Source organism: Megalops cyprinoides, chromosome 12 (genome assembly GCF_013368585.1).
Source record: "Megalops cyprinoides isolate fMegCyp1 chromosome 12, fMegCyp1.pri, whole genome shotgun sequence".
Classification (NCBI taxonomy): Eukaryota; Metazoa; Chordata; class Actinopteri; order Elopiformes; family Megalopidae; genus Megalops; species Megalops cyprinoides.
In genome coordinates, this window is record NC_050594.1 from 10,093,042 (window position 1) to 10,111,091 (window position 18,050).

An 18,050-nucleotide genomic window follows, 5' to 3' on the forward strand; every position below is an offset into this window, starting at 1 on the left:
AGTGGGAGAGAGGTTGTGAGTAAGACAGAGACATGTCCTTTTGCCCACATTTTAATTAGGCGAAAATTAGTTTGAATATTTTGACTCATCCCTCCCCACATTTAAGAAATGAGAAGATGAAGTGAAATTAAATATTCCTCTTGGTGAAGGAAACACAGCAAATTTGGCAGCAAAGTAGCTAGCTACAGTACCTTTTTGCTCCTGAATCCCTCCACACTGATTGTGTATGATTCTAAAACCTGTGACATAGGACAGCTATGGATACATTGCAGAATCTTACACATACATTTAAAATGTGTGTCTTTTGTGCATTTTTCCATGATTATATTTACAGAAAGCCGCCAGACGTAGCAGTTAGGAAGGAAGTGAGATGAGCTGAGCAAAAGCCTCACAGACTGTCACAGTCAGTCAAAGTCAAGTAGAACGGTCCAGAGTCAGTTTCATGTTGTTGAATCTTTTCTAGGCTGTTCATTTTATGGTGCACAGAATTTGAGCCCAGGTGCATTTCTGGAAGCATAATGAATGTGTGTATTGCTGCAGTGATTTTCAGGCCCAAATAGCAACTTTAATAAGCACGGTTGATTTGTGTTGTGTTCAGGTGTGGGTGAGATGTGTTGAGGTGTTTTTTTTTCTGTTGTTGTTTTTTGAGTTGTGTTTAGTTGTGGCTCAGGTGCGTTCAGCATGGACCATAGGGTTGTGTAATTATATATTTATCCTTTTCCTCTCAGTAGAGTCTGTAACCGCAGTAATTGTCTTGCCACCACATTCACAGTGCACAGTGTAATCTCTATTTGAGCTTATATTGCACACCCATCCTTTGGGCAGGTGAGAACACTTGATTCGCCCGTTCTTTCCAGACTTCACTGAAGAACATGAACACACTGAGAAGAGAAATTTATGGAATATCGTGTGGCTTTGAAATAATTCTACGATGAATTGTCTTTATTATTCACAGAAAACTTAAAATCCCATACGTCTCCAAGACGACAACTCATTTTGTACTCCTTTTTCTAAGAAGCAATATCTATAGACAATATTGATAAAGCAGAATTTTTGCTAGAACCAAAGTGATAGATAACATGTTGTTCATTTTCCCCCTGAAATTTTGAGCACGCACTGTTTACAGAGAGCTGTAGATTGGTGGGGAAAATATGAGGATGGATTTTTTTGAATGTTCAATTCTGAGAGCCAGAGTATTTGGATATTGGATTAATTGCACATCTGGTGTGTACCGTGAAGTGCATGGCCAGAATCTGTGTGTGTGTGTGTTTGGGGGGTGGGGAGGGTGTTGCTGATCAGCGGGTCTTTTTTGGGAACAGAACCACGTCTGTGTTTGGGAGGACAGCTGTCCTGGACCTGGTAGGACAGCTGCAGAAGGCCACAACCTTCTGACACTTGGAACTGTGTGTGTGTGTGTGTGTGTGTGTGTGATTGTGTGCGCGTGTGTGTGTGCGTGTGTGTGTGCGTGTGTGTGTGTGTACTGTGTGAGTGTGCGCTGCGTGAATACACATGGAGGTACATGAGTGTGTGTGTGTGTGTGTGTGTGTGTGTGTGTGTGTGTGTGTGTGTGTGTGTGTGTGTGTGTGTGTGTGTGGTATGTGTGTATGCAAGGGGGTGAGGGTATACCCCGTGTATGTGTGTGTGTGTGAGGGATACTACACTTTGTTCTAATCAGGTTCCCAGCACAGAGTCCTCCTCCTCCTCAGCTTCCTGCCCTCCTTTGAGTCACTCCTTAGTGCAGGCAGAGTCACACAGTTGCTGTGTGTTGGTCTCTACATTACCCTAGGATTTTTTTTTTCCTTCAGGGAAAAGTACAGTAAGGTATCCCCAGGCTTTTTCATTTTGAGTTAGAGTGAAGCAGTAACCTGCTGATTTTCTCTTGATTTGAATTTGTGAAGCAGCACGCTCATAAAAACAGATAAAGTTTAATGCTCAGCTGGACCGTTACTAATAAGTGACCAGGGTGTGTTGATCACTGCCAAATTCATGTCAAAACAATCCTTTAAAGCCATATTAAGCTTTTAAGCGCTTGCTGCGAGAGGTTTTTGGACTAACACCAACAACCCAGTCTGATATTTCATAAAACCGTAGCAAAACATGAGTAGATTGGGAAAAGACAATAGCTGATTGATCTCTGAATTCTGGTCATATATTTTTCCATTGTTTGGTGTTTATAAAGCAGTTTCCAGCTCAGTTGCCTGAATCAGTTGCACGGCCTGCTCTCGGTGGTTTGTTATTTGGCGTTGCTTTTAGCCGCACAAACACAACAGCAAATGGATTGCCATTCCCTTATGGATGCTGAGTCCAAGCTCTGTGCCCTGCAAGAACGCTTAATTAACTTTGACTGGCTTGTGAAGTCTTAATTAACAAAGCGTGACGGAGGCGTTGTGTTGTGGAGGCGTCGGGCGAGTCAGCTGTGCTGGCAGTTGGCATAGGGAGTGAATCTGTGTGAATCTGTCGTGCCCTATTAACGGCAAGTGCCCTGTCTGGGGGAGGGGCTCATCAGGCCCATCGCAGCCCATAATTTGCCATTAACCTGTAATAAACCATCCTCAGCCGATCAGAGCCCACTTTTAGCCTGCTAGAGACCGTCTTTAACCAGTTAAAACCCATGAGGTCGGACCAATCATATCCACCTTTAGGTTTGTTCACCAAAAACAGTCTCAGTGTTTTGTCACCAAACCAAGGCCCAGATAGTGACGCATTCACTGCTGTCACCCACTGATGTTATTGTGCGCTCCAGCACGGCTCTGAAGAAGTCTGAAGTTAAACATTTACAACGCAAATGGTTTGCGGTTGTTGTGGTTACGCTACAGGTGTGAAATAGAGGGTGTTGACCGACTTGCTTTCCTACAAACACAAGACGCTCAGACGCCATCGCAATTTTCTGCCTTTTTATTGCTTGAAAATGTTGCCATTTTTTCAGCAGCTGCTGAGCCGTTGTGCGAATGACAACACTTGACAACAATTTTGATTCCAATTTTGAAACGTGCCAAACAGATTGCATAGTACAGAGAGATGGAAGATAAGTGCCACATGTTATTTCCAGACATAAGGGTCTGTACGCACAGGATAAAGCTGGGAAATGTTGTCAAAGTAATGCACAGAACTAGTCTTTCACCCTTGTCAAGCTTTAGCTTTTGCCACCAGGGAATTGCAGGTAGACACAGGATCAGCAGACATTGTGCACAGAGTAATGATCAGATTATATCACACATTGCAAACTGCTGTGGCTCATTGAATTCAAGAGAACCTTCTAATATACAATCAGTGGAATACTGCTACTAATACTAATACTAATGATAGCCACAAGTATGGACATAAAAATGCATTGCAATAAAGTGGTTCTATGTGGTGTCATGGAGGGCTACACAGTGTCTACAGGGCTGCTCTACCCCGGTCCTGGAGGGGTGCAGTGTGTGTGTTAGAGAATGGCTATATGGAAAAATTACTCTTTAAGTGAGTGAACCACTTTATCTCCCTGCCCCCCAGTGCTGAGGGTGTGTTTTTTTTTCTTTTCTTCACAACAGTTGGTGTTGGGTCCCAATTCAACATGCATGTGATAAATGATGTGTAAGTAATGATCCTAAGTTGATCCTAAGTTGAACTATGAACATTTTTTTTCTAGAAAGAAAAGGTGCCCTTTAAAAGAAGTTTGGTGTTGTTTAAATCCCATGGTTGCCACCAATGTGCCTGACTGTTGGAAGGAAAGAGGGTTTGTTGGGGTATTTGCTGTTTGGAAAACTGATTTTTTTTTTACTCCATTGTTTATTTTGAGTACAGTGGTTATTGTTCCATGTGAACAGCAGTAAACCCCAGACAACGAGTTGCCCTCGGCAACGTGGACATGGCTTGTTGATAATACACTTTATTTATTTATTTATTTGTATATTTATTTATTGCTGTGGTAACCACAAAACCTCAGCCAAAAAGATAGAAAACAGCCAGGAAATGGTGGGAGAGAGGGAGGGAGAGTGAGAGAGAGGAAACAAACGGTTTTTATCTTGGCAGTTGGATTTAATGATCTCTGACCGCAGATAGATTGCGTAACATGGAAAGTGTCTGTGGCGCAAGACCCCTGATGTCATTTCCTGTGAGAGGGGACATCTGTCAGCATCGTGGGACCCCAGCTACATCATACCTGCGACCCACAGCCAGAGGTTTATCTACGCGCCTGTGTGATTCTTACAGAGGCAAAGAACATCAACATGCCTCGAACCTAGGGGCTGGCATTGCTAAGGCTAACTCTCTGGCAGGCAGGTGTTGCATAATTCAGCGGGCCCAGACGTCTTCCTCCCCAACTGCTGAAATATTCATTCCGAGAGTTTGGCAAGAGATGGAAGTCGGGTTACCAGGAGCTCAGACTCTCTTCCTGATCTTTCCAATCTTTGCTTCAGTGCTGCTGCCTGTCTGTTGCAGGCTGCATGCAGAAAGCAGGGTCCTCCAATGGCTCTGTCAGCCCTGTATCGGGAAAGCTGACAGCTCCTGCCTTTACATCACCTCTGCAAGGAGAAAGCTCACAGCTCCTCCTTTTACATCGTCCCTTTAGAGAGAGCTCACCCCTCCTCACCTCCAGTTTTGGCTGGTGGGGGATTGAATCGTGAGCATTGTGTTACTATGCACCCTGCTGTTTGAGACCCTTCTCTCCATCTCCAGGCGCACTTGTACCTCTGCAGAACTGCTCAGTGAGTGTGCTGACACCTGCTAGCCTGGGAATGAGGAAACCGGCACGTTCGCTTTCTGCACCTGGTCTTCAGAGGAGGGGTGGTTAAAGCTCTTTTTTCCTTCTTATGAAAGGCCTAATTTTTTCTAGTTTTTCCACAGGTTTTCCATAGTTTGCATGGAAGTATTTCCTTTCCTTTCCTCCTCATCACTGTTTCTCTCTTCCCTCCATGTTTCTCCGGTAACCCCCCCCCCCCCCTTATCTCTGTGTTGCTTGCCCCTCCCTCTCTGTCTCTGATTTCAGTTCTAATTCAGTGTTTCACTGCCAGGAAACAGCCTCTGTAAATATTGTCACAGCACAGTGCAGTTGGTGCTTGGTAATGCTGGACAAATGTCAATGCTGAAACCCATGAATATGTTCAAGGGATAATTACTGTAATTATAATGATTATTACATGCAGTGACACACTCCATCACAAACACACCAGCATATACACTCACACACAAACACAGAAACAAACACACACACACACACACACACACAATGAAAGGCATCTGTATCATTCTTCCACCCCTGATGTCTTGTTTATGTCCTCCTGGATGCTGCTGTCATGTAATGCAGTTAGTGAGACGGAGTTCCTCATAAGCACTAATGCAATAATAGATCACTCTCTGTCTGCGCTCTGAGGAGACCATGCATCACTCTCACACTCTTGCTCTCTCTTGACTTGCTAGTGTGCTCAGCTCATTGTTTTTATGGCCAAACAGTAATCAGGTTTGTTTTGTGTTATGGGATCATTGCCCCAGTGCTTTAAATGAGAATTTTTGGTTTGTGTTGTCATTTGTGAGTTATTCTGGTTTGATGTTATTGTTGCTGATGGTTAGCGGAGCTGGTCTGAGCATGTTGCTTGGTGGTGTGTGTGGGTTACTGAACTGAGCTGGTAAGCCTCAAGACCAGCTGAATGAGGGGACTCTGCAGGTTTTAGTTTCAGAGTTTTTAAAGCTTTAAACAAAGTGTTTCTTGGGGATTTTTTTTGTGTTCTTTTTGTGTGCTCAGTTCTGGATTACCAATGGGAACTGGCGTAATTATGTCCTTTTTCCTTTATGTTTGTACCCTCATTCTGTTCTGACAATTTAGATCTCTCTCTCTCTCTCTCTCTCTTGCTGTCTCTGTCTCTGTCTCTTTCTCCCTCCTGTCTGACTGTCTCTCTCTCTCTCTCTCTCTCTCTCTCTGTCTCTCTCCCTCCCTTCTGTCTGTCTCTGTCTTCCCTCCCCTCTGTCTCTCTCTGTCTCTCGGTTGAGCAGAGATTACACAGAGGATGGGGAAGAGCTTGTAATAACACCCCGCTGGCTCTCTGTCATTAGATTATGCTCGGCGGGGGACCTGCGTGTCTCGTGCTGCACCACCCCGTGTGGTTCAGGGGAGGTACCTAAAAGCCATTGTGCCATTGTTTTCAGCAGGCTAGAATTCCCTCCCTGCATCGGCTCGAGGGGTGAGCTCTACCCCCCCCTCTGTGATCTGATCTGAGCCCCTCCCACTTTGATGGAGCAGGTCAGGCTGGTAGGTGCTGGTGTTTAATCGGGAGGAATTTGTCTGGCCTGTGGTGTGACCTTAATACTTTCGGTGAGACTCTTTTTTTTTTTTTTCCCCTCATAGAGTAAGCAGGCTCTTGCCAAACAAATATCACGAAACGCAAGGTTAAACCACAAGTTTCATTCCCAAGTGGAGCGGTGGTCTTACAGCCTCGGGCGAGGTGCTTTACCTCGGTTGCTTCAGTATGTTTTCAGCTTTGTGAATGGATAATGTGTAAAAATGAAACTCACCCTGGACAACAGCATCTGCCAAGCAGGTGGATATCTGGCATAATATGGATTAAGCAAACCAGGCCGGAGTTTATTCTTTGGCCTTTCGGGGTCAGAGTGAGTTCAGATTACTGTAAACACACAGGGGAATGCACTGTGTTCTCTGAGTCATCGTTCCAGGTTACCCTCATCCAGGTATGCAGTGGAAACAGACGGCAGTGTTTTGGTCAGGTGCCAAGCTGGCTGGCTCCGTCAGCTCTGTCTAATATCTAAACAGAGCCGTTGTTGAACCTGAACACACACCAGGGGCAGGGTCACTGTGTCAGTCTCTGTGTGACGGTCCACGCCAGCTTTGGATCGACGCCAGGGACGGGATCCAGGAGTGTGTCACATGTACACTCCTGAATTCAAAAACAACGCGCTGCCACACCCCCCCACCCCGCTGCCAACGCGGGCCTGCCTGTCTGGAATTGCCCCTCCGCCATGCGTTTTGCTCCCTCTCAGGGCGGTGGTGTGGCTTACTGCTAAAGGGGGCGGACTTTTGAGTGGAAGGTCAAATCCCAAGTAGGAGGCTTCTGTCACGCCCTTCAGCAGAGAGCTTTAATGAGCGGCTTCAGTGACAGTCCCGGCTGTATAAATGGGCAGTGTGAGAAACGGAATAACATGAATGAATGAATGAATGAGGCCTTTGAGCTTTGAGGGTACGGGCAGCACCGATGGCCTGGAACACAGATTACGGAGAGGCTGGAGTCTGCAGAACTGACACCGTGATGTTCACATTCTCAATTCAGTTGTACATTGCTGTTAGTTGTGCAGAGAGGGTTGTCGTTTGTTTGTTTTATCGATTACTTTGTTCTTTTTGAAAGATGAGAAAGTAATGCCGTCTCCCTCTCCCACTCTCTCTCTCTCTGTACGTCTCCCTCTCCTTTCTCTCTCTCCCTCGGTATCTCCTCCTCTCCCACTCCCTCTCTGTATCTGTCTTTCTGCTTGCTCTCTCTCTTCCTATCCCTCCATATCCTTCCTCTCACTCTGCATCTCTCCCTCTGCTCTCTCTCTCTTTCTCTGTACGCTCCCTCTCTCTGTGTGTCTTTCCCTCTACTCTATCTTCTCTTTCTGTCTCTTTCTCCCTCCCTGAATCTTTCCCCTCTCCTCCTCGCTCTCCCTCTGTATCCTCTCTCTCTGTATCTTTTGCTCTCCTGGTCTGGTTGTGATGGTGTCGGCGTGTTGTGGGCGTACTGGCTCCCCTCCTCCGGGGATGGAATGAGGGAGCAGTCCCCGGGCAGTCTCAGAAGGCCCGTGAGAGCGGTGGGGCGATAATGAACTGGATCCACCGTGTGCCATCCTCTCCCAGAAGCCTCTGGGGGTTGGCTGGCTTCGTCACGGGAACATACCCGTCAAACTAGCTGGCCCAGATCTCATTATTCACACATTTCTGTGCCACCACATGCACAGGCTCCTTTAGGAGCTGCTCTGTTCCGTTGAAGTGGGCAGAGCCCTGTTCTTAAAGGACTGAACGTCTGTATTGTGGCTTAATATGTGGAATTTGTCCTGGGTGTCTCCGTGGTTCCTGCCGCTCTCGTGGCTTCCCCATTCTCCTCTCTCTCCCCAGAAACGCAGGTGTCAGCCGATCTGGAAGGTTCAGGAAATTCTGTCCATGTTGACGCCGAAGAGAAATTTAAACCAAATGCTGTTTTTAATCCAAGCAAATAAATGAAAGCTGAGAAAAGGGTAATCTGATCGGAGCGATGCTTATAGAACAGTGTTGAGTCAGTGAATAGTGTTTGCAGAGCTGTAGCTCCGTGTGTGTGGCCTCCCTCGATAAGCTCAGCTAAATGCAATCTGTAGTCGTGCTCAGGTACTCTGCTCTGTAGAGCTCTGTACCTCTCACGAAGTGTTCAATCACTCTGTGCTCAGTGGAACTCTGTGCCCAGTGGAGCTCTATAACTCACTGCAGTGTTCAGGTGCTGCGTGCTCAGTGGAGCTCTGTAACTCACTGCAGTGTTCAGGTGCTGCGTGCTCAGTGGAGCTCTGTAACTCACTGCAGTGTTCAGGTGCTGGGTGCTCAGTGGAGCACTGTAACTCACTGCAGTGTTCAGGTGCTGCGTGCTCAGTGGAGCTCTGTAACTCTCATACAGTATTCAGATATTATGTGCTCAGTGGAGCTCTGTAACTCACTGCAGTGTTCAGGTGCTGGGTGCTCAGTGGAGCACTGTAACTCACTGCAGTGTTCAGGTGCTGGGTACTCAGTGGAGCACTGTAACTCACTGCAGTGTTCAGGTGCTGCGTGCTCAGTGGAGCTCTGTAACTCTCATACAGTATTCAGATATTATGTGCTCAGTGGAGCTCTGTAACTCACTGCAGTGTTCAGGTGCTGGGTACTCAGTGGAGCACTGTAACTCACTGCAGTGTTCAGGTGCTGCGTGCTCAGTGGAGCTCTGTAACTCTCATACAGTATTCAGATATTATGTGCTCAGTGGAGCTCTGTAACTCACTGCAGTGTTCAGGTGCTGGGTGCTCAGTGGAGCACTGTAACTCACTGCAGTGTTCAGGTGCTGCGTGCTCAGTGGAGCACTGTAACTCTCATACAGTATGCAGGCATTATGTGCTCAGTGGAGCTCTGTAACTCACTGCAGTGTTCAGGTGCTGGGTGCTCAGTGGAGCTCTGTAACTCACTGCAGTGTTCAGGTGCTGGGTGCTCAGTGGAGCTCTGTAACTCACTGCAGTGTAGAGCCCCTGGTCCAGGAGTTGCTCCAGGGAGGCTGTGTGCAGGCTGGCTGTCGTCTTGTCAGACCGTGTCCCAGGTTTCCATGGTAAAGGAAAATAGTCAGCTCAGATTCGTTATTATTCCTCATTATTCAGGCATTTCACTTAAGAAGGCCTGTGTTACATTAATCCAGAGAGATATATTTTCAGCCAATAATGATGTGAGGAATTTGTGAGTGTGTAAAAGTGTGTGTGTGTGTATGCCTGTGTATGAGTGTGTGTATGCCTGTGTGTGTGTATGCCTGTGTGTGTGTGTGTGTGCCTGTGTGTGTGTGTGTATGCCTGTGTGTGTGTGTATGCCTGTGTGTGAGTGTGTGCCTGTGTATGAGTGTGTGCATGTGTGTTGTGTGTAGAGGTCTTTATCTCCAGTAGGAGAGTTTTCTGTACAGTGTAAATCTCCCCCCCTTCCTGAAGGACATCCCCTCAGTGTTCCTGAGTGTTTTCCACTGCGCTGGTATCTCATGCTGTACTCCACCCCCGACCCCCCACCCCTCAAAGGGAAACAGTGTGTGTGTGGGGGGAGTGTTGAAAAAAAACTCTGATTCTGGGAATTCTGGGGAACTCTGAGTTTGCTGTTTGGCTTCAGTATGAGCTGCGCTAAATCGGGGGATTCGGCTGCACCCGGTCGGCCTGACCGTAAACTGCACTGGAACTGAAAGGAAAAAAAAACCCTGCTCACGGAAAGTCCAGAATTGGCTCCCGGGTGAGGTTTATCTGCCTGCCTCCAGCACAGCCGGACAGGAAGTGAGCTAAACAGGGACACAATGAGCGGTCCCCCGGAGCGGTCAGATGAGTCTATCCTGCCGGAAAGATCCGGAGCCCCTCTCTTCCTCAACATGTGCGCTTACTTACGCTGCTGGTCTTTCAGCTCCTGCTGCAAGCATTACATTACATTACATTATTGTCATTTAGCAGTCGCTCTTATCCACAGTGACTTACATAGGTTACAATTTTTACTTGTCATTCATTTATACCAGATACTTTTTATTGGGGCTGTTCAGGACAAGTACCTTGCCCAAGGGTATCCCAGCAGTGCACCAGCTGGGAATCAAACCAGCAACCTTTCGGTTAGGAGCCCTTTTCCTTACCTCTGTGCTACGCTGTCGCCCCCAGGCACCGTGCAGAACTCACCACCACATGTCACCAGTACACATTTATAATGTGTTTGATCAGACCATTTAGCGCACACCTAAAACGTCTGATCAGACCGCTTGGCACAGCTGCTACAGGACAGCAGCAGGACTATTGACCTCTGTCACCGCTGTGTGGCGAGATATGAGATGATCCCTCTCTGTGTGTGAATCCAGTGGTGATTAACCCTGGCGTTGCACTGCCTTTCAGCGCACGTGGAGAACGAGGAGCAGTACACCCAGGCCCTGGAGAAGTTTGGGGAGAACTGCGTCTACAGGGATGACCCTGATCTGGGATCAGCCTTTCTCAAGTTCTCTGTCTTCACCAAAGAGCTCACCGCCCTCTTCAAGAACCTGGTGAGACCAATGAGTCAAGTGTGTGCATATGTGCGTGTATGAAGATGCTCTTTAGGAAAGGCCTTTTTCTCCCTGAGTTGGAGATGTGTTGTGTGTGTCAGTATTTCTGTGATGATACTGAACTATTGCTTTTGAAGACTGTAATCAGCATTCCTTGGAGGGAGCAAAGGGGAGAACCTGGATTTTAATCCTTCTCTTCTATCTACAGTTTCAGAACATGAATAACATCATCACCTTCCCCCTGGACAGTCTGCTGAAAGGGGATCTGAAGGGAGTCAAAGGGGTGAGTGCTCGCTTCAGCCAGCTCACTGTGACGCTGTGTGCACTTCAACCACCACACTCCACCAAGTGCGTGCTTCACCCAGGTCACTGCGTCATGCGGACCATTGAAACAGGTCACTTAATACTACTTGTACACTCACAAAAGAGGTGCTCCTGCCTCCTTCTGTCTCTGCCTCTTCTTCCCCCTCTCTCCTTCCCTCTCTCTTTCTGTCCTTTGCGTTCCTTCTCCCCCTCTCTCTCCCCCTCTCTCTCTCCCTCTCCTTCCCTCACTCCCTGCCTCTCCTTCCCTCTCCTTCCTCTCTCTTTCCCTCTCACTGCCTCACTCCCTCTCTCCCCCTGCCATTCATCCTCCCTTTCTCCCGTCTCCCCTGTCCCCTGTGTGGTGTGTCGGTGAGCAGTGAAGAGGAGCTTTGTGGGGGCTGTTCCTAATTCAGTCTCTGTGGAGTCACAGGCTTAAGGTGGTACCTGAATGCCTGGAAAAACACACTGCCCCCCCACACCCCGGTACCTCAGATGGGTATACATTATAACGAAAACATGTCTCTCCTCGTCGAGGAGGAAGTCTACATCAGCGCACCTCACATGATCTAGCATAACTCTGGGAGTTCCAGCGATGCTCACGGCAACACCGTCGTCACGGAGAGAGGCCTCGCCCCCCTCTCGACAGAGCCCTCCTCATTCTGAAACAGACTGTGTATTTTCTCAGAACAATCATATAAAATCTCTGGCGCAGCCCCTCAATAAACCTGAGACAAACGACCGCTTAACGAGCAGAATGAAACATTATTAGACGGAAAAGCAGAGCAACCTGCCGTTGTTAACGCCTCGATTTTTCTCTCCGTCCCATCTGTGATTGCGCTGATGCAGGCCTTGTTTCATGCTGCACTTAAGTGCTCCTGTGAGAGAGCACTGCTAAATGAGGCGAGGAGATGAATAGAGGGAGGGAGGGAGGGAGGGGGGAGAGGGAGGGAGAAAGCCAAAAAAAAGAACAGAGAGACCGGTTTTGTCTCAGAGTATGCATTTTTTTTTTTTACTTTATATTAAAGATATGTAGTAGGCAAGGAAAGCATAAGAAGTTGGTCCCTTTAGAGAACAGTGGGGAAAAAAAATGAATGCTGAATGAATGAATTGAGCATGTTTTGGTCACCTTTAATGCACACATAATCCTAAACTCTAAAATGGCCTGACCATGAAGAGTACACCCCCGGTTCCCATCCTGCCTACTTCAGTTTTGAACACAGCCATCGGCTGGGTCTGCGTGGTTCTGGACTCTGAATGTATCCTGGTCTGAACCTGGTCTACAAGGTGTAAACGGGCCGGGCCCTGGAATCCGGGGAATCTGGGCATTGTGCTGGTGTTAGTAGAGCACTCCCCGCTGACGGGAATCGTTACCGGATCGGCGCTGACACCCTGTCCGCCGCTGCACGTCCGGAGCGGTCCGCTAAAGCCACAGGGCCCCAGGCCAGAGGATTTACAAAAGGAACACGGCGGTGATGTCACGTAGAAAACACGGACCTGCTGATCCCGGTATCTCTGCACTCCACAGCCCGCCGCCCCCACCCCCACCCCCCTCTTCCTCTGCGATTTGGAAAGCCATGAGTCATTTCACCCCTGCACCAACACAGAGAGCGGGACTCAAAGAATGGAGCCGGCTCGTGACCGCAGCCTGGACTGTGTAACCACATCACAGAGCCTCCCCGAAGGGAAAGGAGACACCTCTTGGCTGGCATAAGTGCTACTGAATTCGTAAAACATTGTGAATAAATACTGAGCAAGTCTGCATGAACAATACAATAATGTCGTAAACTTTGCTAAACGTCATATGGCAGTATGGTGCAGTGGTAAGGAGCAGGGCTTCTAACCCAAGGGCTGCTGGTCCTGTTCTCAGTTGGCCCACTGATATAGGACCCTCAGGCAACATACATTACTTGAATTTCCTCAGTAAATATCCAGCTGTATAAATGGATAACATGTAAAAGTTTTGAGCTATGTAAATCTGGCTGGAGAGGAATGTCTTCTAAGCAAACGGAATGTAAATTCCAATGTACAGGAACGGTGCATACGCCGCTATTCGGAGATGTTTGTCGAAATGCACAATGGAAGTTTCTGAATGTTGTGAATATGATGGCAGTATTGTCTTGACGGAAAGTAATGTCTCCAGGGTACAAAAAGAGATGCATGTGCTAACTGCAGCACAGGTCTCGGCTAAACACTACGTCATTCTTTGCTGATTTTAGACGCTGTCATTTTGTTGCATGAGAAGTGTTTTCTCGTGGGTCACACGCTGTTTCACACAGCTCATTATATCAACAGGGTGTGAAAGCGCCCAAATAATACCCATGACATGGCAATTTTTATTTAAAGTTGTAGCATCCTCTTCGTAAGCATGAGATCTCCTTGCTGTTCCAGCTTTAGTATCAGTGGCATCTCTTTCAAGGTGAGGTCAGTTTTTCAGAACGGACAATATCTTATTTGATCACATCGACACAAATTTATGCAAGTGCTGAGACTAACTTCGAGCTTGCTCGCTGTGGAGCGGGTTGGCGGCCCTGGGTGTGTTTCCATGGTAACAGCTGCATTGAGATTCCGGTTCGGTTTCCCAAACCGGAGAGGGGAGTTTCCCTTCAGTTTTTACACAAGATGTCTCCACAAGTGATTAACAAAAGTTAGCTGACCTGACTCCTTAACCTCAACCTTGTTGAAATGCCCATAATGTGGGTGCAGAACCAGGAACAAAGTTTCTGGATGAGCTGGAGCAGGCCATGAAGCTTGGGCAGGAAGGTCAGTCCGGAAGCTGCAGTAGCCCAGACTCATTAAGCAGCGCACTTGGGGATGTCTGCTCGGGGGTAGACTGTCTGCCGCGGGAAACCCGGCTCTGCTCGTCTCTGACCGGACTTTCTCTCTAACTCTATTACTTATTTATATCATTTATTTGTGCAGCGGACTGCCGCACTCATTCAGGGCTTCTGTTTGTCCATTTATGCAGCTGGATGTTTTACTGAAGTCACTGATGTTAAGTGCCCCACCAGGGGTTCAAACGTACAGCCCTACTGGTGTGAGTGCGTCTCCCCAGCCACTGCTGTGTCTGCTGCAGAGCTGCAGTGTACAGGAGCTGTTTTTAGGGCAATTTTGGGGGCGAGGCTGTTTGGATGGCTTCCGATGACACATTATGCCCTGCCTCTCACCTGCCACCTCGGGACTCCACAGACCCAGCCTCTTGATGCGAGATGAGGCTTCATGAAGCCCCGGAATGAGCAGAGCTCTTGTGTGCTCTCATTCTCTGGACTGCAAGAACCAATCAAAAGACATTCCGTTAAATGTTAGCACACTATGATTGGCCCAAATTAGTTCCACCTGTCTTTGAGGGCTCCCAAACCCTCCCCTGCCAACATCAATAATGGGCATGATAATAATGCATCAGTGCAGTAGCTGAGCTAGCCATAACAGCTACGGTAACAAACCATCAATGCTGTAGCTGAGCTAGCTGTAATCGCTGTGATAACAAACTGTCAGTGCTGTAGCTGAGCTAGCCATAATGGCTAGGATAACAAACCATCAGTGGTGTAGTTGAGCTAGCCATCCGCATCTCCTCTCCACCTGCATTACAAGTCATTCCTTTGGGGGGCGGGGGGTGGGGGGGGGTTGGGCAGATGCGGAGCCTGAGCGCTGATGTCTTTCAGCAGTTAACCAGAGGACTGTGCATGACCCTGCTCTGGAAGAGCTCCAGCATTCCCCACAGCTAATTGGTTCTGCTTTGTGTGAATGTCTCTCTCTCTCGGCCATCTCAGTGTTCCCCATTGAGCAGTAACAGGAGGAATTACTGCAGGGAGAAATTGCACTGTACAGCCTCACACACAGACAGCCCCTGCTTTATTTTTAGCAACCATTTTCCCGCTACCTCTCTCCCTCTCTCTCTTTCTCCTCCTCTCTCCCCTTCTTCCTTTCAGTCCTTCTGCCTCTCTCTTCCCATCTCTCTCTCTCTCTCTCTCTCTCCCTCCCTCCCTCCCTCTCACTCTCTCCCTCTCCCTCTTCTTTATCTCTCTCTTTCCTTAACCTGCCCCCCCCACACTACTCATGTTCCCTCACTCTTTCTTGCCCTCCCTATTCCAGTCTCCCTCCCCTCTCCTTCTCTCTCCCCCCTCCATTTCTCCCTTTCTCTCTCTCTCCCACTCTTTTTGTCAGTCCCGGGCCGTGCTGAATGCTTGGCCGGCTCCATGGCGTGCCTCATAAAATGAAAGCAGTGATACAATGAGTCCTTACAGAGGTCGTTGTGGTGGGAAGGTCAACAGAGTCGGTTTAGTGGTTCCGATTGGATGAAGGCCTCAGCCTCTCACCAATCATAATTCAATAATGTCAAAGGAATGCGGTCAAATCAAAACACTCAGCGGTCGGCCACATCGGGCCTAAGCTTGCCTCTGTTAATTGCTAGAGATGACTTTGGCAGTTCATGTTTTTCTTTCGATAGGAAATTTAAACACAAAAACATTCTTGCTCCAGAGCGTCCATCCTATTAACCTATTAAATTTTAATGCGCGACTGACAAAGTAGCAATGCAGGCATGAAGTAATGCTAATGGTTATTATGCTGGGGAGGAGGCCGGCTTCACTCCCGGTGGCGTCTGTGAATGACACAGGCGATTTCACGCGCTGATGTTTCGTTCCCCGCTCTGTAATCGTGCTTTAATTACTGGCACAGAGGCACCAAAAAAAACGAGGTGTAATGTCACTGCGGATTGGCCAGCTGTCTGGTGCCCTCGTTCTGATGGAAAATCGATTAGGGTATTCATTAGGGCATTTAATCAGACTGTGTTTAGATTGCTTGTACTGACCCTTTATCCCAGGAACTATTAACACTGTTAACACAGTGTTCAGCCCTAATCACCTGATCCAGACTGTCTGATTGACGGGACTGACAGGATTAATGAGTACTTTTCAAAAAACAAACGGAGAGCTTTGTAGGCTGCAGGAATGTTTAGAATGAACTGTAAGATCCCTCAATGTGATTGTTGATTTGCTTTCAGTTTTAATAATGATGTATGTACCCTTAAACATGTCTTACATTCAACATACTACTCACTCATACGGCTGGGTATGAACCGAAGCATTTCATGTTGAGTACCTCTCTCAAGAGCACAACAGCTGTACCTCATGTGGGAACCAAGTCTGTAACATTCTGTTTTTCATGTAGAATAAATGTTGCATGAGAACCTCACTGGGGATTTGAACCCTCCATATTCTGGTCACAAGTACCATTTTATTGCATCAGGATGAACTATGTGTGAGTGCATTGCTGGTCGGGTCCCCCCTGCAACACTGAACCTTCCAAACCTTCCAAACAGAGCTCCTCTTTTCAGAATCAGCAAAGGACATCACGTGGCCGCTCGTCCAGTTTAACCGGTGTTCCTCTTCAGTCTTGTTAATTGCTCGTTAATCTCGTTAACCGCGCACTGCTCTTGGATTACTGTCATGACAATTTGTCCTTTTTTTGTCTTCTATTTTCAGGATCTGAAAAAGCCTTTTGATAAGGCCTGGAAAGATTACGAGACGAAAGTGTAAGACCCTCTTTATACTTCTCTTTTTTTTAATCGTTACATTGTCTGTTTCAAACGAGTGCTGGAGGACTTCCACTAATCATTTACCACACTGTGGTTTCTGCAGCTGAATCACTCTTTCAGTAACCCGTGTCTTTAGCGAGACTTCATGTAAGGTGATTTGTGTGCTTTGTTGAATCTTGGCAACTGTTGTGGTTGTTTTACTTAAGTTAAAATATGTGGTAAATGGTTGTAAAAAGCAGTGTAATCCTGGTTCATAGAGATTGCCATTGACACAACAGCTTGAGTAATTGTGCTTGATAAATATTCCTGCTTTAACTCTGACATCCGCTGACTTTCTCTCTTCAATTGGTGAAATTCTTTGTTTTTATTTCCATAGTGACCCGTACCTACTCCTAAGTCTTGCTTGTTCAGAGATGCACAACTTACTTAGTCTGCACTCAGCCAGATAAATGGTTTTTGTCTCATTTATGTCATTCATTCAAGATCAATTGTTAGTATTTGTTTTTGTTATTATGATTAGAACCCCATTGTTATGATCAGAAGCGAAAGGAGTGTGGGGCTTCATGAACCCCAGAGTGGGTGGGGTTACCGCATGTCACCAGTGGCTCGCTGAATGAATCAATGTGACCTGGTGATTAAGGACACATGGTAGCTCTGCCTGTTTAGGGGTTTATGAAGCCTCACTCTGTTAAAGATGCTTGCTCAGTGCATGAAAGTGGTTATTTTGGTTGGAGAGGAAATGTTTCATTTTAGGTTAAAAAAAAAAAAAACCACAAGACAACCCTTCAAGATACATTTGGGGCCATGATTAAGTCAATTTGAACCATATGACCCAACAAACCTGTGACCTCTATAAAGGGAACCGCGTAAAAGGGTTATAGCACCATATGAACTGAGGATTGAATGGTTCAAGTTTGTCCTTTAATCTTGCCCTTTGACTGTCTTGTGTGTAGCCATTACACAACTGATGGGAGAGTATGGCTTCATGAAGCTCATAGTGGGCGCGGCTATGATATAGCATCACTCAATCATGTGAACCAATCAAAAGGCATTGCTCCACATGCAGAACCCAATGACTGGTGCAGATCAATAAAGAACATGGTAGCTCCACCCACTTTGAGATCCATGAGGCCTCTCTCCTCCAATCTCGACATTATACCTCACACCACAGTTTTGTCAAACGCAGTGCACCAACATTACCCGTAGCAACCTGCTACACTCCTTTTGTCATTGTGAACTTTTTTGCATGCAGTGACGTGTGAAATTTTATAGCCTTTCTATATATTTTACAAGCTGCAAAGGACATTCTTTACTGAAAGGGTAATGCATTTTCTTCTAAAAAAAAAAAAAAAAAAAAGGATGCGGTTGGATGTGAAAATGCGGACGGTGTACAGTAGCGTATATGTGAATCCAGACGGGGATTCTTCCTGAGAGTGCTTGCCCCAAAAATCCCCCTGCTGGGATGGGTTCTCTCTATTACAGACCCCATCCCTTCAAAT

At 47.0% G+C, this 18,050-nt stretch overlaps 1 protein-coding gene across 2 annotated transcripts in view; it reads left to right on the forward strand.

The window, feature by feature from the left end:
- Window positions 1–18,050, forward strand: part of asap2a (ArfGAP with SH3 domain, ankyrin repeat and PH domain 2a) — a 66,265-nt gene that overhangs the window by 25,480 nt on the left and 22,735 nt on the right. For both annotated transcript variants that reach the window (XM_036541637.1, XM_036541638.1), the window contains exons 3-5: window positions 10,570–10,715; window positions 10,924–10,998; window positions 16,499–16,548. In XM_036541637.1, the coding sequence (XP_036397530.1) occupies window positions 10,570–10,715; window positions 10,924–10,998; window positions 16,499–16,548 (271 nt within the window). The remainder of the gene's footprint in view (window positions 1–10,569; window positions 10,716–10,923; window positions 10,999–16,498; window positions 16,549–18,050) is intronic.